Below are 24,510 nucleotides of genomic sequence, written 5' to 3' on the forward strand. Positions count from 1 at the left end.
GGTGGGGTGGCGGAGGCGTGGCCGTGATGTCACGGAGCTGGTTCGCCATCATTGGCTGAACCGCTCACGTGACCGGACAAAATCAAATTATTTAGACAAATCGGCCACGATCGCACACCCGTGCGCTCTATGGGCTTCCTCACTGAGGCACGGCCATTTGTTCGTGCCGCTGCGCTAAGCATGAACGCAGCCTAAGACAGCACCTAACACCTCGTTGGGTGCTTTGAAGATACCCGTTTGCACTTAACTGAAGTTATTTAACGTATTTAATGGATTTCTGAGGACCTACCCCTTAGTTTCTATAATGTTTGTTATTTGTTGTTGATACACATTTAACACAACCAAACAAAACAATCAGGGTTGAAATTCTGCATGCAGTGGCCTCAAACAGAGCTGTCAAAATATTAAGTTTCATTCTTTAAATGTGTATTCATAATAGGGCAAAATAAAGAAAAGTAGCAACAAAAGGCAGATAAGTAATACAACCCCTTGCCGTTCAGGAAGGCCGATAATTGGTGCAAGTATAGCAGCACCCTATATAAGTAAGAGTGCATCTGCTCCTCAATCAGAGTTTGTTCAACAGGTAGTGAGTTGCAGTATAGAAATCCACAACTGCTTAAAGTAAGTACATTTTATTGACAACATTCTTTAAATAATAAGGTAAGCAGTGCTGTAAATAGAACTTTACAAATGTTATACAGTAGGTCCATAGTACTAAATGTTGCTAGGCCATAGGGTCCCTTATGGTGTGTTTATATTAATGAGCTGTAAAGTGCCTTATGGATTAGCACAGTATCATAAATATGGCATTGTAGGTGTTGCCATCCAACCTTTGTTGGTGGGATTATGTCTCAGAAGATATCCTTAAAGTTACACAAATCTGGAATTCAATATGAAAGGAATTTATAAACTATGCCTCCACCATTTGGTCCCATCTTCCCTTTTGAATTAGAAATAGCATTTCTAGTTATATACAGTATAAATTATTTACATAACCAGCAATATCCTTAAATGATTATGTAGTTATGCAGTGTTACAGTCAAATACATATTTCAAAGTAAACATGACACATTTTTGCAGAATAATTGCCCTTAAAGGGACGATCTAATCTTGCAAATTTTTGGAAGAATTATTGTAATGTTTTAAACATGAGATTGAAGCAGGGGGTCTCCGGAGCTGAATCCCATTGATTTCAGTTCCGGGGAACCCTAGCTTCCGGAGATAATTACCTCCATAGGGTGTGCCAGTAGCCTTTCCGCTTGGCTAGCAAGGTTCATGTTATGGCGGTGTTTCAAAGCTCTGTGAGCCAATACGAAGCCGCGACATCATCAGGTTTGGTTTCCAATTGGCCCACATGACACGGGGGCTTTAAACTTTGCAGAGATACCGGTGTCCTGTTTGCAGGTCTGTATCTCGGGACGCAGGGGGTCCGCTGAGCTGAAACTAATGGGGTTGCGCTCGGGAGACCCCCTGCTTCAATCCTATGTTAATAAATAAAAAGAGGGCATGAAATGCTCCTTTAAGTTGCACAGAAAACCTATGGACATTCCTATAGGGGATTCACAGCATATAAGACCGAGTTCTGAAATAAATATAGCAAGAGAAGTATTTTATCGATAGTTTGGAAAGTCTGAAAATGTTCCTTTATGTTCAGAGAGCTCTGAATGGGGTTGGAGGGTAGGGAGTGAAAGTGCATTTAGTTTGCTCCATCCCATTAATAACACAGTGGTAAAAAATTAAACTAAAACATATACTAAGAGCTCACCCTATTATCCTAGCTTAACAATACACGATAGTGATATATAAGTGCTCCAAATGTTGAATCTTCTTTAAAAGATACAACAATACATTAATGGTGAATCCTACAGACTGGTTAGACAGACTGAAAAAACGGCTGCCTAAGGATTAGAACACAAACCTATCCACAAGGAGTGTACAGCAATAGCATACAGACAGAAAACAAAACAAACAATAAACAAAAATAGTCCTTGGCGCACTATCTGGTATATAACCTGACAGAAAAAGTAGAAGTCCAAAGTTCCTGGTGATGAGAGTGTTATGCCCAAGATCCGATGGCACTCTGAGTCCTTCCAGGTGGTTTAATCAGATCTGTAATGGTATAGAAAAGAAGACAACCATTGCGTAGTATTTCTGGTCAACTGCTGACTCCCCCACCGTTGCCAGCTACTTACTTAAAAATAGATTTAAAAAGGCCTCAAAAGGTATCTTTAACTTCTTTCCCAGCTGTCTGATCCCAGGTTAGTTGTCAGGCGAGAAGACCCCTCTTTTCAGATAGATGTCTCTCACCAACACGACCCGGAATACAAGGGAATATGAAGGGACCAATGGTATGATACCGTAACAATTTATTAAAAACTTACAGAACTATACAACAGTGCACTCACATGTCGATAATCCCTATGTGTAGGATACAACGTGCCGTCCGCTTGCGTGAGTGAGTGTCGGGATGATGCAGACGGAGGTGAGACCAAGCGTGATTCCCCACTTCGTGGCCGCGACTCGGAGCGCCTCGTCTCCCTCAGATGACGTCACTGCTCAAACCGCCACTCTTTCCCCACACCTGCGTGCACGTCGTATCACGTCTACAGAAGCTCCACCCTACGCGTGTTTCGTGACTGCTGACGTCACTTCTTCAGGGGTAATGGAGCAATGATGGTAATACGTGCTATTTAAACACATTTGGGAATCTCCGCAGTGCTCCTATTGGATAGTTGCCCAACTAGAAACACCTGCTTAATGCATTACACTTGTAATCAACTCGGACTTGATGGACATGCATGTTACATAGATTACACATAACACAATAAAAACTTGTATTTGACACATATCTGTTACAGCAAAAGACAAACAGTTAGTGTTTATACACTTTAAAAAATTAAAAATTAAAAATTAAGTAGATAGTGATTGTGGGGGTTACTGAACCTTACACTGCAAGGAAAACTACCCGCTATTTGATCCGTTAGAGAACACAGAGGAAAAGAGTTGGAATCGGAGGATTAGTCAGCAGATATCCTTTAGAATATAGAATTGACCTAGCCATCTCCCCCTCTCCCCCTCTCAAAACCCTGTAGGATTAGTAAACAAAATTGGAGAGGGGGAGATAAGATAAGATGAATCTAATATCCAGACGCGAAAGCTTCTGGATATATACCCTTAAAACCCTCACCCCAAAAGGCCTCAATATAGAATTTGATCTGGCATCTTTTTTAAAAGATGGCTAGGTCAATTCTATATTCTAAAGGATATCTGCTGACTAATCCTCTGATTCCAACTCTTTTCCTCTGTGTTCTCTAACGGATCAAATAGCGGGTAGTTTTCCTTGCAGTGTAAGGTTCAGTAACCCCCACAATCACTATCTACTTAATTTTTAATTTTTTAACGTGTATAAACACTAACTGTTTGTCTTTTGCTGTAACAGATATGTGTCAAATACAAGTTTTTATTGTGTTATGTGTAATCTATGTAACATGCATGTCCATCAAGTCCGAGTTGATTACAAGTGTAATGCATTAAGCAGGAGTTTCTAGTTGGGCAACTATCCAATAGGAGCACTGCAGACATTTCCAAATGTGTTTAAATAGCACGTATTACCATCATTGCTCCATTACCCCTGAAGAAGTGACGTCAGCAGTCACGAAACGCGCGTAGGATGGAGCTTCTGTAGACGTGATACGGCGTGCACGCAGGTGTGGGGAAAGAGTGGCGGTTTGAGCAGTGACGTCATCTGAGGGAGACGAGGCGCTCCGAGTCGCGGCCACGAAGCGGGGAATCACGCTTGGTCTCACCTCCGTCTGCATCATCCCGACACTCACTCACGCAAGCGGACGGCACGTTGTATCCTACACATAGGGATTATCGACATGTGAGTGCACTGTTGTATAGTTCTGTAAGTTTTTAATAAATTGTTACGGTATCATACCATTGGTCCCTTCATATTCCCTTGCATTCCGGGTCGTGTTGGTGAGAGACATCTATCTGAAAAGAGGGGTCTTCTCGCCTGACAACTAACCTGGGATCAGACAGCTGGGAAAGAAGTTAAAGATACCTTTTGAGGCCTTTTTAAATCTATTTTTAAGTAAGTAGCTGGCAACGGTGGGGGAGTCAGCAGTTGACCAAAAATACTACGCAATGGTTGTCTTGTTTTCTATACCATTACAGATCTGATTCAACCACCTGGAAGGACTCAGAGGACTCAGAGTGCCATCGGATCTTGGGCATAACACTCATCACCAGGAACTTCGGACTTCTCCTTTTTCTGTCAGGTTATATACCAGATAGTGCGCCAAGGACTATTTTTGTTTATTGTTTGTTTTGTTTTCTGTCTGTATGCCAATAATAACACAGATGTATTAATGCAGCCACTGTGCCTGCAGAATACCTGCTAGGTACGGTCACAACATAAGTTAAATGATAAAAACAGAAATGTTAGTTAATATTATTTACAAATATTTTCCCGATCAACATTAAAAAAAAATGACCACTGATATGTTTTATTTGCAGTGATTAATTAAGTGTATAAATATCATTAGTTTAATAGTATCCTAAATGGGACTCACTAACGACTTCAGATTCAACCATTCTAAACGATGAATGCATGTGATTAAGTTATATCCTTATACATTCACCTGCTGGTTTATCCTTTTCAAATGAGATGTTAGCAGCTGTGGCTACACACAGCACTTGCATATAGAATATCTAGCAGTACAGTAGAGGCTGTTCACGTGGTGTTAGCTTCTCTGTCCATTTGTGCTGTCCCATAACTTTTCCTTTTACAGGGGCAAAGTCTTCGTTTCCATTTAAGGTGCCGCATCGGAGGAAATGTATCAGTTCCATCTTTTGCTAATCTTCTGCGCCATTAACCTGGCATCGTCTCAATCTTGGTGTAAGTTAAATACATTCAAAGTCCTACACAGTATGTGCTTAAAATAAAAAAAAATCAGTTAAGTATTAGATAATACTTGTACTGTATTGTATTTATTCCCTCTCCCCGCCCACACTCATTATGCATTTTTTAAAATTAGTTTTAATGTATTAAGCTCACATTCAAAATCCTATGTATTTTTTTTAATACATCGGTTGTGTAGCATTAGATCAGGGATGGCCCACTCCAGTTCTCAAGAGCAACCAACAGGTCAGGTTTTAAGGCTATCCCTGCCTCAGCACAGGTGGCCCAATCAGTCATTGCTTCTGCACAGGTGGCTCAATCCGAGGCTCAGCAACCATTTACAAATGCTCGGCGCTTCCCCTTTTGAAATAGGCGGCCATATTGGGAACCCTGGGAAGCAGGATCTTTGCTGATTTATCATGGGAGAACGGATCGATCGGCAGCTTAGATAATTACATTACATGCTGCATCTATTAAAATAAAACAAATAAATTCCAGTTGTATTGCCCCTTAGGTGTACTGTACACAAATGTTTTGCCCCAATAAAGGTTGTGCATAGAGACGAGGGAAACTGTCTACTATGCATTTGCTAAATATTAAGCACTTTTTTTGTTCCTCCCAAATTCGATTTCTTGCGAAATGATGTTGCTAAAGAAGTCTTAGATTTTGCAATTCCGCAGGCGTTCTGCAAAATATCGCCAGAGAATGAGCAAAACACGGCCCTGTGTATAGTCTCCGCACCAAGCAAATCTAGTGATTTTGCAGAATTTTGCCATTTAGCACCTTAAGCAAAATTTCAATGCACCTTGACCTAATCCAAGGGGGGACAACTCCAGTCCTCCCCCCCAACAGGTCAGGTTTTCAGGGTATCCCAACTTCAGCATGGGTGGCTCAATCAGATGCTCAGTCTTTGACTGAGCCTCTGATTGAGCCACCTGTGCTGAAGCAGACACGGATTGAGCAAACCTGTGCTGAAGCCATCCTGAAAACCTGAACTGTTGGGGATGGGGCGGGGGGCTTGAGAAGTGGAGACGGGCACCCCTGCCTCGGGAAGGGCCTGGCTCGCGATCTCTTGCAGAAGTTTTTGCCCATCTCCAGTTTGTGAGAGCGCAGAAAGCCTGCCATGCCTGTATTTCTTTAAGAGACAGAAGGAAACATTCCTTCTTTTGTTTGTATAATGTCAGTGCTGTATTCATATGAGTGGTGGATGCACTACATGGGAAATTCCTGAATAGCAATAACACCGACCCGTTTGGTAGTATTAAGTTACACAACTATTGTCAAGAAAACCATGCTTCAGATTACATAAATGCAATGAAATATGGTCATTTGTCCTGGAACAAACAGTAACGTGTGTTTTTAACTGGATACCTTTCCAAGTCTTGCAGTACAGTATCTTTCACAGGGTTCCATTTCCATAAGTATTGTAAGTCAATACTTCATATCAACTGTTACTCTAAATATACTGAGAATTGTAAATAATCCCAGATGGAGATATGCAAAGTCCGGTTTCACTTTTAAAGATTTGGGTGAAATGAATTCTCGTCAATGCAAAACATTTTCAAATTGTTGTTTTTTTTATAACTTATATTAGTCACAAAGAAGCAGACCCGTTTTTTTTAATTTTTTAATTAATTTTTTAAAATACCATCATTTGTTGTATTCAAAGTTTTCACTATGGGAAATCCACAAGGTGTTACAGTGGGTAACATCACCAAATGTGTTTCCTAAAGGAAATTCACTTTTAGAAACTTGTAAATGTGTAAATAATTTTATTTTAAGAAGGATTGTAAGGATGGTAATAATATGAATAAATTGCTTTAAAATAAATTATGTTTTTTTTGCCTACTACATGAAACTTTAAGTATGGAGCCACAATATCGTAAATCAATGTAATAAAACACCAATGAAATAAAAAATTATTAATATTTTTTTTTTACTTTATTTATTATCAGTGTAACTTTCAATGTTTAGTGAATAATCCCTTAAAAATCAATTGAATGTGGTTTTCAGATAATGGATTTTACAGCACTCCAGCTCCTGAACGCCAGTGCACACAGAGAGGTATGTAAGTGCACACAGAGAGGTATGTAAGTGCACACAGAGAGGTACATCAGTGCACACAGAGGTATCTCAGTGCACACAGAGAGGTACCTCAGTGGACACAGAGAGGTACGTCAGTGCACACAGAGAGGTGCACACAGAGAGGTACGTCAGTGCACACAGAGAGTTATGTCAGTGCACAGAGGTATTTCAGTGCACACAGCGAGGTACGTGAGTGCACACAGAGAGGTATGTCAGTGCACACAGAGAGGTACGTCAGTGCACACAGCGAGGTACGTCAGTGCACACAGAGAGGTACATCAGTGCACACAGAGAGGTGCACACAGAGGGGCATGTCAGTGCACACAGAGAGGTATTTCAGTGCATACAGGGGTATTTCAATGTGTCAGAATGTATTTGGCGGTAAGAACATTGAACCACGTGGCCTTCTGGGTGAGTCAGCTATGGACCCTCCGATGACGCTGGTCCAACTATGGCTGTGGCCTGTGGAGCCCCCTCTGGGCAGAGGCTGCCTCTCTGTGAATGAGTAGTGTGGAGCCATGTCTGGGAACGCTATCTAAACAGGGCACTGTCCCTAACTAGAAAACAATAAAAGGGATCCTTACCATGTACTATACATATCTATATTGTAACCCTATATACACTATTCACAGTGAGATCCCTCTTCTTCAACTCCTCCTGGGACCTGACCTTCTAAAAAACCTCTCCCCTCTATACTGTATATGTCCTGCAATGGCGTCACTATCACTAGGCAGAAGAGGGTGGGGCTATGATTCTGCCCAGTCCCCCAGCCCCATGTGATTGGGAAGGGGTGTTACTCTGTGGGGGTCCACACAGTTAACCCCTTAAATCCCTAGTAATCCCAAAGGGGGGTTAAAATTAGAGATGTGCAAAGCATTGTCCCATAATTCATAAAATCAGCTAAAATAAGGTGAGTGAGAGAGGGGGATGAAAAGGGGAGAAGAGAGGGGGGAAAAGAGGGGGGTAGAGAAACGTTTGGAAAGTTTTGCACATCTGTAATAAATATAAATATATATGTGTGTGTCTCATTTTTGTTGCAGAAGCCACTTCTTTCACATTGATAGTGGACTCTGTACCAACATGGGACTATTACTATACCACGGAAAGACTTATTAGTCGTGTAACAGAAGCATTTCCCTGTGGTGACCGACAATATACATTCATGAAGAATGTGAATTCAGGTAAATGCAAAGCCAAATGAGCAAATATATATATATATTTTTTTACTTAGTATTTTTTTTATATGCAATTTAACAATCTGTGATGGGGATTACTGATGATGACTATGAAGCATAGTCAATTTCAAACATGACAATTTCATAGCCAAATTCAAATGCTCGGCGCCACGAGACGATTTGCCGGGATGAACCTACCTAACGCTCCATATGTCTTTTAAAACAACCTACAGCACAGTGTCACTGTTGTTTTGAGAGTGTAGATCAGATGGTATTCTGCTTTACTTATAGCTTGAAAATCTTTTTTCAGCTCTTTCAGAATACGTTTTCACCACCAAGGATGAGTTTTTCAACCAGATCAGGTCTTATGATTATTACTACGACTATTACAGGCAATATGACTGCAATCTATCACTTCTGGGCAGTCTGAAGAGAGCGTTGGAGATCTCACCCGCTGGCACTTTTATTTTGGTTTTAAGTGGTGGTTCTATGCTTGATTATGACAACACTGAGCTTTTAAATGAGGTTTACAATTTATTAGATGAAAAACAATCTCAGGTATGTAATACAACTAATTACTGCATCGGAAAACGTATGCACTGTACCTGTCTATGTCATATTAGTGAGGTTGTACTCATGGTTTCATTTTCTCCCCAGATTTTCTTCATGGTCACCGGGTATTGTGATATTACTTTGCAGAGAAGTTTATTTAATGAAATTGCATCTCAGAGCTTTGGACAGTTTTTAATGGTTAACAGATATAGCATACAGCAGGTAAGTACTTTGCTAAAGTGCACATTACATTGTGCTTTTCTCTTCCAAAAACTTGAATCCATACAACTACAATATGTTTTGCATTCAGGTTCATTATTAATTGCTGTTCAAAAAACACAGTTCAGCATCAAGCCTGTCGCCCTCTACACAAAATGAGTAGAATGCATCTGCTGTATGTAGTGATTATCTGTTAGTTGATGATGTGGTATTCAGCTATATTAAATAACCCAATATCTAATTTCTCATCAAAGTTGTTTGTACAACTATGTTTATTTTTATTATATCTTTTAAAAGCACAATCCAAGTGCTGTGTTTAAACAGGAGAAAAAAAGAAGAAAAATCGGATTGAAGCAGGGGGTCTCCGGACCAGAACCCAATTTATTTCAGCTTAGGGGACCCCTGTTTCCCGAGTACTTACCTCCATAGGGGCGCCGGTATCTCCATCAGGTTTAAAGCTCCATGTCACGCGGTCCAATAGGAAGCCGTGCCAGATGACGTTACCAGGGCCGCTTTATACATTAGGCCGACTGGGCACAGTGCTTAGGGCCTATGAACCTTTTAGGGCCTACAAGATTTCACTTGAAAAATTACTTAAACAAAAATCACAAAATAAGAGAAAAAAGCAAATTTTAATTTAAAATGCCATCGAAGTATCGATACTTTAAATATCGAAACAAAAGTATCAATGCCAAATATCGCTAGTATCGAAAGAAACAAACAAACGATGAAATTAGCATAAAAATGAGTAAAAATATCGGACACAGGCCTCCAGAAATAAAAGTGCCTAGGGCCTGCGAAGGTCTTAAAACGGCCCAGGGCGTCACAGCTTCTTATTGGCCCAAGGGACATGGAAGCTTTAAATGCCACTATTACCTGATCCCCAGCTAGCCCAGCCAGAGCTGCTACCAGCACCCAGTATGCTGATAAGTTTGTTGGGAAGCAGGGGTCCCCAGAGCTGAAACGAATGGGTTCAGTTCCAGAGTCCACCTGCTTGGGGGGGGGAGGGGGGCGATATGTTAGTATTTCCTGTTTAAGAGCAATTTTTTTTGGTATCTATTCATTGATATTGTTTTATGCTGGGGACAAAAAAGAACCTAATATTATTCTACCTTCCTTGTGTTCTGCAGGCTCTCTATGGCTTGGATTTGCTTCTTGCTAAACCAGTTAATTCTTCTGTGCGCATCCTAAATGTTAATTTAAATGTCTCTGGTGGTCATCGTGAAGAGTTTAACATTACATCATTAACTTATTTGCTGATTACCACCAGTGGTGATGTTAACGTCACCTTTTCCGATCCAACTGGTGAGTATCTCACTACGGAGTTCTTTAAACACTATAAAACTTCCTTAACAGCACGACCAAAGTTTTTTGTACCCCAATTCACAGATTGTAAGGCAATAATGACATACAGGAATTTAATTACCTACACAAAGCAACTGAAGAAGTTTCATTCCCCAGGTGTTATCTCTGAAAAAATACCATTCTCTCTCGTAAATATATAAAGCCATCATCCTTACCTTAGGACACTAATGCAGCTGTATTCAGATACATAGAAAATAGCTGCATGTGCAGACAAAAGAATAGTGGTAATCAGACCTTTTTACTGACCTGTAAATTGCATGCCACTGTGAAGCAGGCTGCAGATCTGCACAGGTAACCTACCTACGGTATTGCTCATTCTCCCACAATCACTAAGGCTTCCATCAGAGAGTCCTGCAGTTGCAAGAGGTAGGTTACAGTCAGATAATCTTTGCTCAAGGGAGCAGAATGGGCTATAAGGAGCTTTAGTAAACATGGCTCATTCCACAATGTTACCAAAATATAGGTGGCTGAGGTAGGTAGTCTTTGGTAGCAGCATTAAAGGCATGTGAATAAACTGTGTGGAGTTCTAATTACTGCTCTATTTTTAGGAAACAATGTTGAATTTGAGAAGCAACAGTCATACATTTCTGGGCGTTCCTTGCTGATTAAACAACCAGCTTCTGGATCCTGGATTCTAGATGTAATTAGTATTGGATCAATATCTGTAAAAATATTGGGATTCACTGGTAAGTTTCATTTCAAAATTGGGTGTACCAGTATGTATACATATATAAATATAAATATATATATATATATATATATATATATATATATATATATATATATATATATATATATATATATACAGTGTTCGACAAACCTATACATTTGCTCGCCCCGGGCGAGTGGATTTAACCCCCGGGCGAGTAAATATTGGCCCAAGCAGCACACGTTTGGTACTAGGTGGCGAGTAGATTTTTTTGTGTGGCGAGTAGATTTTTTGGTGATGTGTCAACCACTGTATACTGTATATATATATACACACGCACACACACACACGCGCACACACACGCGCACGCACGCACACACACACACACACACACACACACATAAATATTTACAGAAAACAAAAACAACGAGTAGCACTAACTGAGTAGTATAAATAATTTTATAAAGTGAATGGATGATTAAATGTGATGAAGTGATTATATATAATAACGTGAATATTAATATACTAAATGATTATATATAAAGTGTAGAAAGTGATACAATAAAATCAAACTAGTCCAAAAATGAAGAAAAAGATGAAAATGTCCAGATCCAGATTACAGTCACTGTATGGAGTAGGCAAAGCTTCTTTAGTGATCTGGCCAGATCACACAATACCTAAAAGAAAAAAAGAAAAAAGAAGCACCAGCTGCATAGCATATACGGCATATAAAATGATTTATTAAGAACAAGAGTAGTCGACACATCAAAATGGTGAAAAACTCACATCAAAATGGTGAAAAACTTTCATTGGAGACAATCTGTGTGCTGTTTAGAACAGCTGGAGGGCGAATAAACTTGTCAAATACATATAAAAGCACCATGGTGGCAAGTAGCAGTGAACAGATACTCATCTGTGGTGCAGCGAGCAAATACAGTGTCCAGGATGGTCTCTCTGGCAATATAGGAAGCTCAACCTCATTATAGCGCGATCCACTACAATGCGGATCCGCTTGTAACGCGGCCTAAGCATGGCTCCCGATTTAGAAATCTCCTATTTTTTTTTTGTTAACTCAATGCTTGTAACGAGTGCTCACCACAAACAGTACGGGACCGCAAGGCTGAGGTGAGGATAGTGATATACACCGACCTACAACCGCATAACCGTGTCCGGAGTGCAGAGTGAAGGTCGTGTAGCCGGGTCAGGGTAGGAGAGGTCAGAATGGTCCTTATACTCGCCGTGGTCTGGGGTTGGAGAAGTTGGATGGTCGTTGTGTGTAGCCGGGGTCCAGGAGTAGAGGTGGGAGTCCAAATACAGGCTGAGGTCAGGGGTCAGAGAAGGCAGCGGTCCGGGTACAAGCTGAGGTCAAGGTAACAGAAAACAAGGCAGAATGCAACAGCAACAGCAGGGCAGCAGGATGCTTGAGGCAAGCACTAGAAACATAAACAGCAGTTTATGCTCAGTTTATGTATACACACAAATAGTAGCGCTAGTAGATTAAAGAGTGATAGTTAATGAAATAAATATATGTGGAGTGATGTGTATATATATATATATATACTGTATATATATATATACATATACACACACACACACACATATACATATATATATATACACACACACACACACACATATACATACATATATATATATATATATATATATATATATATATACACACATACATACAGCCTCTTACATTTCCACACCTACCCACAACATTGACCAAGTGTGAAAGCTAAATTGAATTAAGACACTTCAAGGGATGATTTGAAGACAGATAGTTTGAAATATGTTTTTACCTAAATAGAACTAAATAGACACAGCAGGGGATGATCTGAAGACAGACAGTTTGAAATATGTTTTTACCTGAGAAGAGAAGAAAAAGATGATCATCAATTCAATAGAGTCCCAACTTCCTTTTCAAACTTTGTCACAAAAATTCTACTTTAAACACGTCTACTTAAAGCATGGCTGCACATTAAACAGTTGATAAAAGGGGTAAATGTTCAGAGTGCAGAGAGGGGTTTAACACATAAACAAATTTGTGAGTAACTTTGTATAAATCTTGTAATTGATTGGAAGTAGACTTATTGGTCTATAGTTCTTGATGTTTTCTTTCCTATGGATGAGAATATGACCTTGTTCCACTGTTTTGGAATGTCCCAGTTCTTTGGGCAACATGTAAATAGCTCTGCAAGGATATTCTCAGTTTCTTACCCAGCTTTCTTTAAGATTTTAATAGTTATCCCTTTTCCCCTGGGGATTTTCCATTCCTCATTGACTTGATGTACTAGTTCTTTTGGAAGGACATGGTTCATCATTTGTGGTTTCTTCTGGTTCTTCATTGGTTTATGTCCAGTATTATGTGTTCTTGTACAATTTACTGTAGAAGTCCTCAACTGTCTTTATAAGTGCTCCGTCTTTTTTTTTTTTTTTAACTTCAAGATTTTTATTGGGTTTCACAACAGATACATTATGCCACATCCCATAGTAAGACAATTTGAAACCCCCCGAGGTTTACCCTTTTCACTCTCACCATCAAGGGTAAAATCACTTTAAAGCAACAGGGGACTAACAACATACACTCACAAGACTAGACAAACCTGACACACCGGACCAAAGACTAGACAACGGAGGGGAAAAACAATAAGGAAGGAAAAGGAGGGGGGGAGGGGGGGTGGGAATGGACTGTCATCATGTTCTTCGATATCAGAAGATCCACTTTCGGTCCTTGCTGCGCCCGTCTTTGTAACACCTGACGGCTCCTCCTCTTATTTCTGGTTTTAATAGTCGGGGGGGATCCTACCTGTCACGTGCCTATGTTATAGTATGTTCCGCTCCGTCACCAGAGAACGCACTTGTGTTTATTATTGCAATATTGTGCTGGCATCCACCCCGGGGATGTCGGATTGGGTAAGCCATGGCTCCCATACTTTTAAGAAATTTCGGCCAGAGTCGTTGACCCAGCTAGTCAACTGTTCCATCTGGCAAACTTGCCATAATCTGTTTCGGATTTTGGGGATGATTGGTAGATCTTGCTGTATCCACAATGCTGCGATCTCGCACCTAGTGGCTGTTGCCATATGTGCCACCAATTTGTGTGCCGTTTCCGGCAACCCCTGTACCCGCCTGCCCAGTAGAAACAGCCACGGGTCCAGGGGGACCTCTAAATCGAGGATACTTTGTGCCCATGCTCTAATGCTCTCCCAAATCAGGAGTACCTTCGGGCAGGACCACAGCATGTGGACTAGGTCTGCTGATTCCCCGCACTGTTTTGGGCAGAGCGGGGAATAACCGCCGACGAATTTGGATAGACGTAGTGGGGTGTGATACCAGCGCATCATGACCTTATATGCGTTCTCTTTTAACGTTGAGCAGATGGAGCTTTTGGCCGCCGCTTGTAAGATCCACTCCCAGTCTTTGTCCTCTAGAGTCTCCCCTAGGTCCGTCTCCCATTTAGTCATGTAGTTCATTTTGTCGGCGTCAGGTCCATCTGGACAGATCACTTCCCGGTATAATCTAGAGGTAAGTCCCCGTGTGTCCGTGGCTCTAGAACACAGCTGCTCAAAATTGGTCCTGGCTGGTCTAATTGGAAATTCATTATAGAATGCTCTTATCTGAAGGTAGTGGAATAATTCGGTGTTTGGGAGGCCCTTTTCTGATTTGACGTGTTCAAATGTTTTAATATATGTAGGCCCCTTCAGATTTCTTAACCGCGTAAATCCCGACTGTAACCATATTTTGAAGTGCCGCTCACCGGCCATCCCCGGGGCGAAATCTGGGTTATCGAATAGCGGGGTCATTAAGGAGTGTTTCATCGTTAACTTATGTTTAAATCTGGAACTCCTCCATACCGCCAGAGAGTTCACCATGGTCCGCAGCAGCGTCCCCACTGTGCTATCACACCGATTTGGCAGCCAAATTAGATTTTGCAACTCAATTGGAGCACAGCAGGTTTTCTCCAGCGCCACCCATCTCCGCAGGGACGGATCAAGGTGCCACTGGACAATCTGACCCAATCGTGCTGCTTTATAATATGCCATCAAGCAAGGTACCGCTAGTCCCCCTCTAATCGTGGGTCTGGTTAGTATACTCTTAGCAATTCGTGGACTCTTCTTGTGCCAAATGAATTTCATGATCTTTAACTGTAAGGCGAGGATATCTGCCCGCACCAGTGGTATCGGCAGGGCCTGGAACAGGTAAAGCACCCTTGGCAGAAGATTCATCTTTATGCTTTGAATCCTTCCAAACCAAGAAATTCCAAATCCCGCCCACACCCGCAGGTCCTCTCTTAGAGCTTGGAATAATTTGGGATAGTTTGCTTTGTACAACGAGTCATATGTCTTGGTAATTTGGATACCTAAGTATTTAATTGAGGAGGCCTGCCATTTAAAATTGAAATTTAGCTCAATTAGTTTCTCCATTGGGCGTGGGAGACTAATATTTAGGGCTTCAGACTTCGTCTGGTTAATTTTAAACCCGGAGATGAGGCTGAACGCTCCCAGAATCTCAAAGACATTAGGCAGGGAAGTAAGTGGCCTTGACAGGGTCAGGATGACGTCATCAGCGTATAAAGCCACCTTATGGGATTGGTCCCCTACATCTATCCCTGTTATATCTGGGCTTAGGCGAATATGAGCCGCCAGGGGTTCTATACATAATGCAAACAGCAGAGGGGACAGGGGGCACCCCTGTCGCGTCCCGCTACAGATGTTAAATTGCTCCGATGGGAAGCCCTGATGGCGCACCCTAGCTGTGGGGCCTTTATACAGGGCTAAGATGGCTTCTAGGAGGCGTCCCTCGAACCCAAATGCTCCTAGTACTGCCCTCAGATAGGACCAACCGATCCTATCGAAGGCCTTCTCAGCATCCAGACTCAACAGCATAGACGGGATATTCTTTTTATTGGCCAGATCGATCAAATCTATGATCCGTCTAGTGTTGTCTGCCGCTTGCCTTCCTCCAATAAATCCCACCTGATCCGGGTGGATTAGCCCCGGCAGGACAATGCCCACCCTGTTAGCTAGCAGTTTAGAAAATATTTTCACATCAGAATTGATCAGGGATATGGGCCGGTAGCTCTTACAGTCCACCGGGTCCTTGCCTGGCTTGTGGATCAGGGAGATTGAGGCCTGGAGCATCTGGGATGGAAAGGAGCCCCCCGCTAAAATTTCATTAAATAATTTTAAAAGTTGTGGCGCTAGTATTTTAAGGAATTTTTTGTAATATAAATTTGAAAAACCATCTGGTCCCGGAGCTTTGGCTGGTTTAAGGGCCTTTATAACCTCTGATAATTCCTCGAACGTAAAGTCACCCTGTAATGCTTCCTTTTCTGCCCTGCTCAATTTGGGAAGGCGTGCCTCTTTTAGGAACTTCTGGGTTTTTTCTCCTATTTTCTGTGTGTGGCTGACCTTATCTCCATCATAGAGAACTTCGTAAAAAATTTTAAATTCCTCGACCATTCTTCTAGGGTCGGAGGTAAGGTCCCCCCCTTAGTGCGGATTGAGGAGATACTATAATTAGGGAGTTTGTTACGCAATTTATTGGCAAGTAAGGTATCTGGTTTGTTGGCTTTGTCGTAAAACTTACGCTTGGACCAGGCCAGCTCCCTCTCGGCTCTGGAGTTTAGCAACAAATTGAGTTTAGTTTTGGTGTCAGAGAGTTCCTTTAGGGTCGTACTCTGTTTATTGAGACTATGACGTGCGGAAAGGTGTGCCAGTCTCTCTCGCAGATCTTTTATCTGGGACTCCTTAGCTCTTTTGGTTTGTGCTGCTAAATTCATTAGAAGTCCCCTCATGGTCGCCTTATGGGCCTCCCAGAGTGTTGAATGGGAAGATACGCTCCCCGTATTGATTTCAAAATATTCCTTGATTTTATCTCCTATTGCCCGCTCCGATATTGGGTTTTTTAACAGCAGTTCGTTTAATTTCCAGTTCGCCCCTGGTCTGTCCAGCAGCCGCAAAGCACACCGCAGCTCAATTGGTGCGTGGTCCGACCATGAAATATCATGGATCCCAGAATGGGAGACCATGGGAACCGCTTTGTTAGAGACCAGGAAGTAATCTATCCTACTGTATCTGTTGTGGGGGTGTGAGTAGAAAGTGTATGCTCTCTCCGTGGGGTGTTTTTCCCTCCAAATGTCAATTAATTGACAATCACGAAGCCCTTGAAGTATGGTTAGTACGTCATGTTTCTGTGGTAAATTAGTCCCCGTGCATCTGTCCAAGTCTGGGTCTAGGGTGCGGTTCATGTCTCCTGCAAGGAATATACAACCTATTGCCACCTTGTGTAGTTTATCGAAGAATGACGTAAAGAATTGCGGTGTCTGTTCACAGGGGGCATATATTGAGATTAATGTGACCTCTTGGTTATTAATTGTACCTGTGACTATGACATAGCGTCCGTCCGAGTCTTTATATGATTTAACCACTTGGAAGGGCACTCTGCGGTGCACTAATATAGCCACTCCCCGTTTCTTACCTGTCGCAGAGGACATAAAAACTGTCCGATAATGCCTGTCCAGGAAGTTGGGGTAATTAGATTTGGAGAAGTGTGTTTCCTGGACAAACACTATGTCTGCTTTTTTACGGGTATAGTCCCGGAAAGCAATTCTACGCTTTATTGGGTTGTTAAATCCCTTGACATTATGGGAAATAAGGATCAGATCATTACTCATCTTGGGGTTGGGTTGAACCTGCGACAGGGGGCGGTGGTGTTGTGTGCTTCGCCAATAACCTTGACCGAAGTGAGGCAGTCTCTGAACTGTTGCGCTCATGATGATCCTCGATTGGTGGGTCCTGTGGGTTGGGGGGAAACAACAGGGAAACCTGGGGGATGACACATATAAAACAGTAAACAATTAATGTCCTCCGAGCTGTGGCCCTGCCAACTTGGCTCCGAGTCCAATGCCTTTGGGGACTGGGCACCTGCCACTGGTCGCCCTCCGATGGTACCTCACCTCTTGATCCCCGTCCCTCCCAAAGGACTTCGCTGGGACTACCCTTACCCAGCCACTGGCCCATGTGGACCACAGAGCAGGCTGAGATCCCTCAGCTCCCGCCCCGCTCCTACTCGAAAAACTTAAACCTAACTTTTGTGCTTTGTAATTCCTAGGTTTAACGCTAACCCAGGTAATTAGCGCTACTTCTTGCGTCTCAATCCCTCCGCTACATATCCGGCTGGGTGCCTCTTTAACCCCTCCCTCACCTAGGGTTCCTTCTTGGTTATGCCATGTTTCCTTTCCAGTGTCTCTGTCGTCTCCTCTCCCCATCTCCACCTCCTATGACTCCGTCTCATTGCCTGCGTCCCTCTCTCCTCCGAGCAACTCTATAACCTACAAACCCAACTTCTACTTACAGCTGCCCTCTATTCACTTCCTGTACCTTCTTCCTCTATCTGATATCACTTGCTCTTACCTTCCTCCCTCTCTTCCCCCTTTACCCATTTCTTCCTCCTCCCCACCGCAACCCGCCTTACTTATTCTTCCCTTCCCCTTCGTAATACTATCACTTCCCTTGCGCTATCCACTTACCTAGTCATTCCTGCCCTCTTGTCTCCTCTTCCTTCTCAACTTCACCCGGCCTATGCCCTCCTACTTGTACTCCTCACCTGCCTCCCTCTTCCTCTGCCCTGTTCGCTGACACTATTCCTACGTTCCTTATTTTATCCGCATATTTTTATCCCCTTCTCCCTCGACCCAGGGCCTCAGCTCCTGATTGCCCTCCTAAGGTGTGTCTACTGGGCCCTCGTCCTTCCAGTGCTGCTTCGTATGCAGTTACAGCCGCTCCGTCTGTTGCGGCACTTAGCACTTTTGAAATTCCCGCCTGTCAGGTCCACTCGCGTGATGCGCGTCGCCCTCCCGTGCCGTCCGGGACTCCACTCTGCCCCCTCCAAGATGGCCGCCCGCGCACTTCCGCTACTGGCGCCCGGACATCCGGCCGCCGCCATTTTGGGAGCGTCGTTCGACCTGGGCGGTTGTGTTCGCACTCTCCGCTCGGCTGATGGGGATTTCCTGCTCCTGCGTTCCAGGCTGGATTTCCTTCCCACCTCGTGTCTGCCACCATCTTTGGGCCTCCTTCTTCCATCACTCAGGTAAGTGAAACATCTGTTACATGTGAGCGGACGAGGGTTTTCTCACCGGGGGGAGTCTTTATGCACGCCACTCGAGATCCTCTCCTCTGAGCATGTAACCACCTCAGCTTGATGTAGCTGACGCAAGTCTGTAGCCGTGAAACAGATAACCTTCAACCGACAACTGCAAAACTTTATAACCAAACAGTGTAGTTTATTTAAGGAGTCTTTTCCTTGCTGAACCTCAACTTTTGTTGCGAGGTGACCGGGGAGATTGTCCCGCTGTTGCCCAACTGGGACCCGGTATCTCCTCTGCCTCCTCCGGTGCTGGTGGGGCCCCCTTAAGACTCAGCTTCTGGAGGAAGGCCTCTCCTTCTCCGATCTCCCTCATGTAGAAGGCTCTGCCATTTTTGCTGACTGAGAGCCCAAATGGGAAAGTCCAACGGTATCGGACACTGTGATCCCTCAATATTTTTGTTATCGGGAGAAGGGCCCTGCGTCGCAGCAATGTCAAGGGGGATAGATCCTGGAAGATAAGCAGTCTAGCTCCTTCAAACTCTACCGCCGGGGTAGCTCGCGTCTTGTGGAGGATGGCCTCTCTGGTCTTATAATAGTGCAAACGCACTATGATGTCGCGCGGTTGTTCAGATTGTATGGGTCTTGATCTTAGAGCTCTGTGGCAGCGATCCATCTCCAATCTCTCCTTGGGGGTGTCCGGTAGCAGATCCTCCAGCCATCTCAGGACGAACTCCTCACAGTCCCCTGCCTCCTCGGGAACCCCCCGGATCCTAATGTTATTGCGCCGCTCACGGTTTTCGGCGTCTTCTTGCTTTTCTTTGAGATCATTGATTTGGATTTGCATCTCCGCCGTTTTTCTGGTATTCCGTTTAGCAGCTGTGGTAGTTAGATCGAGCTGGGTCTCTACCCGTCCTGTGCGCTCGCCCAGGCTACCGAGCTCCCTCCCCAGCTCTTTAATTTCCGCCTGCAGTAAAGTTTTTAGGTCAGTATATAGGCGGTTAAAGTCGCAAAGGCGAACTGGCCGGTATTCAGGATTTTCTCCGTCCTTCTCCCCTTCCCGCTCTGAGTCAGAGCCCTGATTTGAACTCGGCGCCATTGTAGCTTCAACCGCGCTGTTTCTTGTGCTGCCAAAATATTGTGGGAGCCCCTTTGATTTCGGGGTTTTGGCCTGCCGTTTCGCCATCCTGGTAAGTTGAGAGAATGTTAGGAATTATTTTCCAACTTTTCGGTGTAAAATAAAGGTTATTTTATTGCGTTATTTTACGAGCGGGGCATAGAGCATTGGAATCACGCGTCCATCCTCTCTGCCGTCGCGCATGCGCCCCCTTCTTTCAAGTGCTCCGTCTTTTATTGTTTATCCACCAACCTGTGTGGGTGTGATGATTTGCTTATTCATAATTATAAGTCCCTGCTTCATCTTCTTCTACTTTTTATTTTGTGAGATCGTTACACAGTTGCATAGTAGATGTGGTTGCAAAAAGACATACGTCCATCAAGTTCAACCTAGGTTACATTTAGACTACAGATATATATCCTATATTTGTACTTACAGTATATTGCAGTCTTCTTCTCTATATCACTGTTACATGTCCTTGATGATGTTGCGTGCTGCCATTTTGGGTCTCACTGCCATGGGGATATAAAAACTCTCACCCATTATATAGCATGATAAATATCCCAACAGGGATCGATTTCACCAATCGTAATCAAATATATATTTACTTTTTCAAGAAAACGAGAGAGCTGCATTTGTGTTCCCGATACACACACATTTTAGAAGGAAATAGCAAAAGTAAACACCAGCTCCAAAAAAATGAACGCAATCTGTTATTACTATAGTGCTATAGCATAAAGCAAAAATAAATAGTGTCCAATACCTAACCACACGTGATTCTTAAAAGGCTACATCATAATGTAAAGGAATAAAGATCAGTCAAATATAGTGGTTAGTAGACCAAACAATGCAATTCTACTGGTAAAATGTTTACATTTGATTGAGACTCCATTACTGTTTATGAGAATACTTATGCTAGTATGAGTGTCATCCGATAAGTGGGATTCGGTCCTGTCTGTCTTCACAGGACTGTATTGGAGAACATTTAAATTTCTAAACCTAATATTTATATGGGGACAGATAACACCTGAGATATATTTGGTGGTTTGAAGTTTGTTTTAAAAAGGTTAATCACAATTTTTTTTCCATTGCTTTTACAGGTTTGGAATTCTTAGGTAAGCATGAGGCAATGCAAAACACAACACAATCCGTAAACTAATTGTGTCAGTATATTAATTGTTTTTATTTGTCTTATACTGTAGGAAATTGCTCAAACTCTGAATGTCACCCGAATGCAACCTGTGAGGAGTTTGGCGGCTACCAAGAGTGTACTTGCAAACAAGGATTCGTAGGCGATGGTTCACTGTGCTATGATGTTGACGAATGTGCCGATTACTGGTTACACCGTTGTAATAATGGCTATTGCCAGAATTCTATTGGAGCTTACAACTGTTCTTGCTTTTATGGATTTATTTATACACAAGAGTCAGGCTGCATTGACATAGATGAGTGTTCAAGTCAATATCTTAATGACTGTCATCCTTTAGGTGTTTGTACAAATACATATGGTGGGTACATGTGCAGATGCCCTTATGGATATTATGGAGATGGAAGGTACTGTGAAATTAATGAATGTCAACATACAGGTAGAACATATTGTCCTTCTCATACAGACTGCACTAAATCCAATGGGTCATTTTCCTGCAATGATCCATGCTCCAACTACACAGTCCTTGATGAAAATTGGCGTAGTACAGCTAACAAAAATGATGGATACTACCGGTATTACTGGAATAATTATCATTGTGATAATAATCTGAAAGGATGGTATCGATTTCAGGGACAAAGTGATCAGCAAATCCCTGAATATTGTGTGGAATCGTATTCTTGTGGGACACATAGCCCTATATGGCTGAATGGTAGCAATCCAACAATAGAGGAAGGCATAGTAAATCATACTGCTTGTGCAAGCTGGTATGGGAATTGCTGCATGTGGTCTTTTCCCATTTCAATAAGAACTTGTCCAGGTGGATTTTACGTCTACAAATTGGAACAAACACCATTTTGCAATTTGGCCTATTGTGTTGGTAAGAATGTTTGTATATGATATGGTCACAGTTGGTCTTCCAGGGCTTAACCATTTTCCTAATGCTAATGCAAACCTTTTGTCTGCATAGAACCTAATCTACGTGCGTTAAATTGCTCTTCCACACACTGTGCTCCTGATGAAGAGTGCCGGAATGTTAATGGAGTATCAGGATGTCACTGCAAACATGACTCAGATATTAACAATGGATTGGAATCAAGCATACCTGCAAGTAAGCGTGTCAGTGTTAGGCCTGGGACATAGTAAGCGCTAAGGTGCTGCTGCTGCTCGCTCTCGCTTGCTGCCGCTCGCTCTACCAGGAGCTTTTTGCTGTCCTGACAGAGGAGACAGCAAGCGCTTGGGAGGCGGGTATCACTGTGTGTGTGTGTCACTTGGTAGCTGTCAGTGTGTGTGTCACTTTGAAGTGGTCTGTGTGTTTGTGTGTCACTGAGGAACGTGTGTGTGTGTGTGTGTGTGTGTGTGTGTGTGTGTGTGTGTGTGTGTGTGTGTGTGTGTGTGTGTGTGTGTGTGTGTGTGTGTGTGTGTGTGTGTGTGTGTGTGTGTATATTATATAATATTTTAAAAATTAAAAAAAGACATGTGAGAATAAATTATTTATTAACATTGTGCAACTTTGATAAATATATTCACGCACGCACACGCGCGCACACAGGCGCACATGCATACACACACACAAAGGCACACACACACACACACACACATGCATACACATACACACACACACATGCATACACACACACACATGCATACACATACACACACACACAATGCACACACACATGCACACACACATACACACACATATACATACACACACACACACACATACACATGCATACACATACACATGCATACACACACACACACACACACACACACACACACAAAGGCACACACACACATGCATACACATACACACACACACACATGCATACACACACACACATGCATACACACACACACATGCATGCATACACATACACACACACACAATGCACACACACATGCACACACATATACACACACACACATGCACACACACACACGCACACACACACACATGCACACACAGACATGCACACACAGACACACAGGAGACATGGATCAGGGCAGAAGGGGGACAAACCGTCAGGGGGCGGGCCGGGGGCGGGCGCATCACTGGCCGGGGGCGGGCCAGTGACGTCACGCAGCTGGTTCGCCCTCATTGGGCGAACCGCTCACGTGACCGGCCTGTCTCGCCGGCAAGCGGGGGAATGTTAAATTCCCCTAAGACCTGCGCTTCCGCAAGCGCGCGGAAGCGCAGGTGAGCCCCTACTAAAGCCGCTCTAATTGCGGCTGTAGGGGCTCAGTGCTGAGCGGGAGCGCGCGTCAGCACGCTTCCGCCAGCAAGCGCCAAACATGGCCAAGGCCTAAATGTAGATCAGGGGTAGCCAACTCCAGTCCTCAAGAGCATGGGTCTCCAAACTCGGTCCCCAAGAGCCGCACACAGGCCAGCTTTTATGGATATCCCTGTTTCAGCACAGGTGGCCACTGATTGAGCCACCTGTGCTGAAACAGGGATAACCATAAAAGCTGGCCTGTGTGCGGCTCTTGGGGACCGAGTTTGGAGACCCATGCTCAAGGGCTATCAACAGGTCAGGTTTTCAGGATATCCCTGCTTCAGCACAAGTGGCTCAGTCAGAATGACTGAGACACTGATTGAGCCACCTGTGCTGAAGCAGAGATATCGTGAAACCCTGACTGTTGGTGGCCCTTGAGGACCGGAGTTGGCTACCCCATATCTAGTACCTATTTACCTTTCCGTGATATTATTGCAACATTGTCATCTGTTAAAGCAGCAGTTCAAGCAATAACCTACGTGTGTGGGTTTTCTAATAAATCAGTTCTGTACTATGAGAAAATACTTGTAGCATTTAAAAATTAGAAAAAAAAAGTTTTAAAGATATTTTTAATGTATCTAATGTAGGAAGCATTTCCAAAGTGACAGCGCCCTCTCCCCTTCTGATAGGCTCTGGCTCTTGAGCCCCGCCCTCTCTCTAGCAGTGCACCAATTGTATCTAGTGACTGCCCAGTCAATCATATTCCAGGACTACATTGCCCAGAATGCTGTGCAAGAACTGAATTAAATAGCCCCGAGCAAGCAATCGATTACAGAAGAACGGATCGATGTGCAGCTTAGCTAATCACGTGTCAGTGTGCAGATTGTATTGATGCACATATTGAATGGGGAAATATATATATATTTTTTTTTTAAACGTCAGCTTGAACCTCTTAATTTCCCTTAGTCAGTTCATAAAACAATGT

At 43.1% G+C, this 24,510-nt stretch overlaps 1 protein-coding gene across 3 annotated transcripts in view; it reads left to right on the top strand.

The window, feature by feature from the left end:
- Positions 1-482: 482 nt before the first annotated feature.
- Positions 483-24,510, top strand: part of LOC142463373 (uromodulin-like) — a 36,435-nt gene continuing 12,407 nt past the window's right edge. Inside the window, exons 1-11 of one of the 3 annotated variants that reach the window (XM_075566028.1) lie at positions 483-621; positions 4,797-4,903; positions 6,920-6,970; positions 8,032-8,172; positions 8,477-8,724; positions 8,824-8,940; positions 10,068-10,242; positions 10,851-10,988; positions 21,260-21,274; positions 21,362-22,186; positions 22,277-22,417. In XM_075566028.1, coding sequence (XP_075422143.1) covers positions 4,840-4,903; positions 6,920-6,970; positions 8,032-8,172; positions 8,477-8,724; positions 8,824-8,940; positions 10,068-10,242; positions 10,851-10,988; positions 21,260-21,274; positions 21,362-22,186; positions 22,277-22,417 — 1,915 coding nt within the window. In that variant the 5' untranslated portion in view covers positions 483-621; positions 4,797-4,839. Of the gene's footprint in view, positions 622-4,796; positions 4,904-6,919; positions 6,971-7,250; positions 7,265-8,031; positions 8,173-8,476; positions 8,725-8,823; positions 8,941-10,067; positions 10,243-10,850; positions 10,989-21,259; positions 21,275-21,361; positions 22,187-22,276; positions 22,418-24,510 lie in introns of those variants that run through there. The other 2 variants (XM_075566029.1, XM_075566030.1) reach the window with 2 other exon arrangements.

This window comes from Ascaphus truei, chromosome 11 (genome assembly GCF_040206685.1).
Source record: "Ascaphus truei isolate aAscTru1 chromosome 11, aAscTru1.hap1, whole genome shotgun sequence".
Taxonomy (NCBI): Eukaryota; Metazoa; Chordata; class Amphibia; order Anura; family Ascaphidae; genus Ascaphus; species Ascaphus truei.